Source organism: Triticum urartu, chromosome 7A, assembly GCF_056163025.1.
Source record: "Triticum urartu cultivar PI428250 chromosome 7A, HENAU_Tu73, whole genome shotgun sequence".
Taxonomy (NCBI): domain Eukaryota; kingdom Viridiplantae; phylum Streptophyta; class Magnoliopsida; order Poales; family Poaceae; genus Triticum; species Triticum urartu.
In genome coordinates, this window is record NC_141879.1 from 612,734,858 (window position 1) to 612,737,031 (window position 2,174).

General features: G+C 39.7%; 1 protein-coding gene across 1 annotated transcript; it reads right to left on the minus strand.

Moving 5' to 3' along the window:
* Window positions 1-315: 315 nt before the first annotated feature.
* LOC147960681 (uncharacterized) lies at window positions 316-1,956 on the minus strand. The gene is made up of 2 exons (XM_087533485.1): window positions 740-1,956; window positions 316-578 (listed from the first exon to the last, which is right to left on the minus strand). The coding sequence occupies exons 1-2, from the start codon at window positions 1,686-1,688 to the stop codon at window positions 316-318; spliced, it is 1,212 nt and encodes a 403-aa protein (XP_087389611.1). The 5' UTR covers window positions 1,689-1,956.
* Window positions 1,957-2,174: the final 218 nt, after the last annotated feature.

A 2,174-nucleotide genomic window follows, 5' to 3' on the forward strand; every position in this document is an offset into this window, starting at 1 on the left:
CATGCTCGGTACTAATAATTTTCTGCAGAAAATATGCCATATTATGCATGCACAGACATAATTGATGCAAGTGAAATTTAGAAACAAAGAAAATATGGGTAACAGACGATTTTTGGGGTGCCAAAAATGTATCTCCATATGTTCTCTGCCATTGTTCTAATGACTGAATGTCAAGGAAAAAAATTCTGTTACAACATAAATAACAACGATTGTTTGTGCCCACATTCTGTTCAAGAAATAAATTTTTCTATATTGTACTCAATTTTCAATTACTATATCTTCTCGACGCAGTGGATACCCAAGCCAATCACTCCCCTACTGCCTACCAGGTTTATCAAACTGATCCCCAGAAAGACCACGTATGAATGGGACTACACAGGCAAAGTAATTATTGTAGTGGACATACTCCAGTCCATGGTACAACTCTTGGATTATACATGGCCTTGTCTTATGCACCTCCTTGGATACCTGCCAGTTGATGTTGTACCTTTCAGTGCCAAAGCAAGTTTGGCTTAAGACCCGAGTTGCAAAGCTTTGCAACTCAGGTGTGCCAGTACCACGGGACGCCCACCAATCAACTGCAAATTGAAACAAGACAGGTTCAGAATTTAATTCCCTTCTTATAATACTAATGAAGCATCGATGATCACAGTGGATATCTTAGTATTTTGGAAATCAAAGTGAATAGAAATGCGAAGGGAAGTTTAACTTGACTATGAGGGGATAGGCTGTACTTTACCTTGTGCTATCTCCATTATTTGCTGACTTGCTGAATCTGAACCAAAAGTACCCGATTTTCCTTTATATACTTCAATTTGTGCTTCCAATTTCCCTGGATCATAATGCCCTTTGGCCATTCCGGTTGCGCAGGCCTCAATACCGCTTCTGACCTCAGGATCATCATGTGAAGGATCTTTGTAGAAGACCCTTGGGTTTAGTAGATGACCAGTAGCATGGACTTCGTTGTGCAGGTAAGAATCCCATATCCTGTTAACTAAATCCCAATAAGGACCATCATTATCTCCAAGATTGCGCTTAATATCTTCTTTTGCGCTATCCATGGCATCATATAGGATACCCATTGGATAGTCCTCAGATTCTAGTGTAAATAACACATCGACAATTGGTTTTGTAACCTTTAAACCATCAGCAGCAGTACACCAAAACACATCATCTGTCTTTACTATGCCAAGGATATGCCTGAACAAACCTTGAGAAGCCCAACCAGAGGAAACCCATTCAGGCGAGCTAAACATATGTACAAGATTGGATCTTGCAGAAACTAACCTCTCTAATGTGATAAACATAACAACAAATTTCAGATAAGAACTGCTCGGAATCTCCTCCTGGATGTAACTTCCGTTTAGTTCCATTGGCAGTGTATGGCCATATATAAACCTTGTTATTTCCTTTGCCTTTGTTATGACCTCACTGACATGTTCCAGTGCTGCTATTTTCTCAAGCAGATGGTTAATGCAGAAGTCAGCACAAAGTGGAGCAAAGAATGAATGGTCATGTTTCTTTTGCACATAATGCCATGCAATTTGCATATGTGGTGACACATCATTTGTGACAACTTGAACTATGTTGCGGGCGCCAACATCATCAACCACACGAGAAAACACTACAACTAGCTCATCCATGTCCTTGGTGATTCTAGAGATATCAATTGATCTCAGGAAACACATACCTTTGCTGTAATGCACCGAAGCACTTATGAAGCTTCTTTAGCACATTGGCTCTTCCAACTATGCATAATTAAATGGCAACCACTTTTTTCCATTCTTTCTTGAGTTCCATTGCACGGTGCTCAGTTTCTTTTAGTTCCTCCTGCAGAATGGAATCATACATAGGAATATCAACCTGATCTCTGTTGGAAGCCACTTGAAGCATCTTCTTGAAAGATGTCAAGTTGAGAACATCCTGCCCAAGTCTAGCCTCAATGATGAATCTTCCTATAGCTGTTGCTAACCGAGAATCGAAGTGAGCACCTGCCTCCATCAAGTCAGCACTCTTCCCTGAAGATGTTTTTTGTTTCTTGTTCATCCTAGAAGGATTTTAGTATTGTAGGAAAGTCGCTTCTATAGTCTAACCTCCCTGCAATAATTAACAATATATATTATTCACTCATGTATGTAAGTGTAATTCACATAAATTATTGTCTTGCAACTACT

Coding starts and splice junctions, on each gene's coding strand:
- LOC147960681 (XM_087533485.1), bottom strand. CDS start 1,688: ATGTGTTTCCTGAGATCAATTGATATCTCTAGAATCACCAAGGACATG. Junction 579..739: donor AATAATGGAGATAGCACAAG/GTAAAGTACAGC, acceptor TTCAATTTGCAG/TTGATTGGTGGGCGTCCCGT.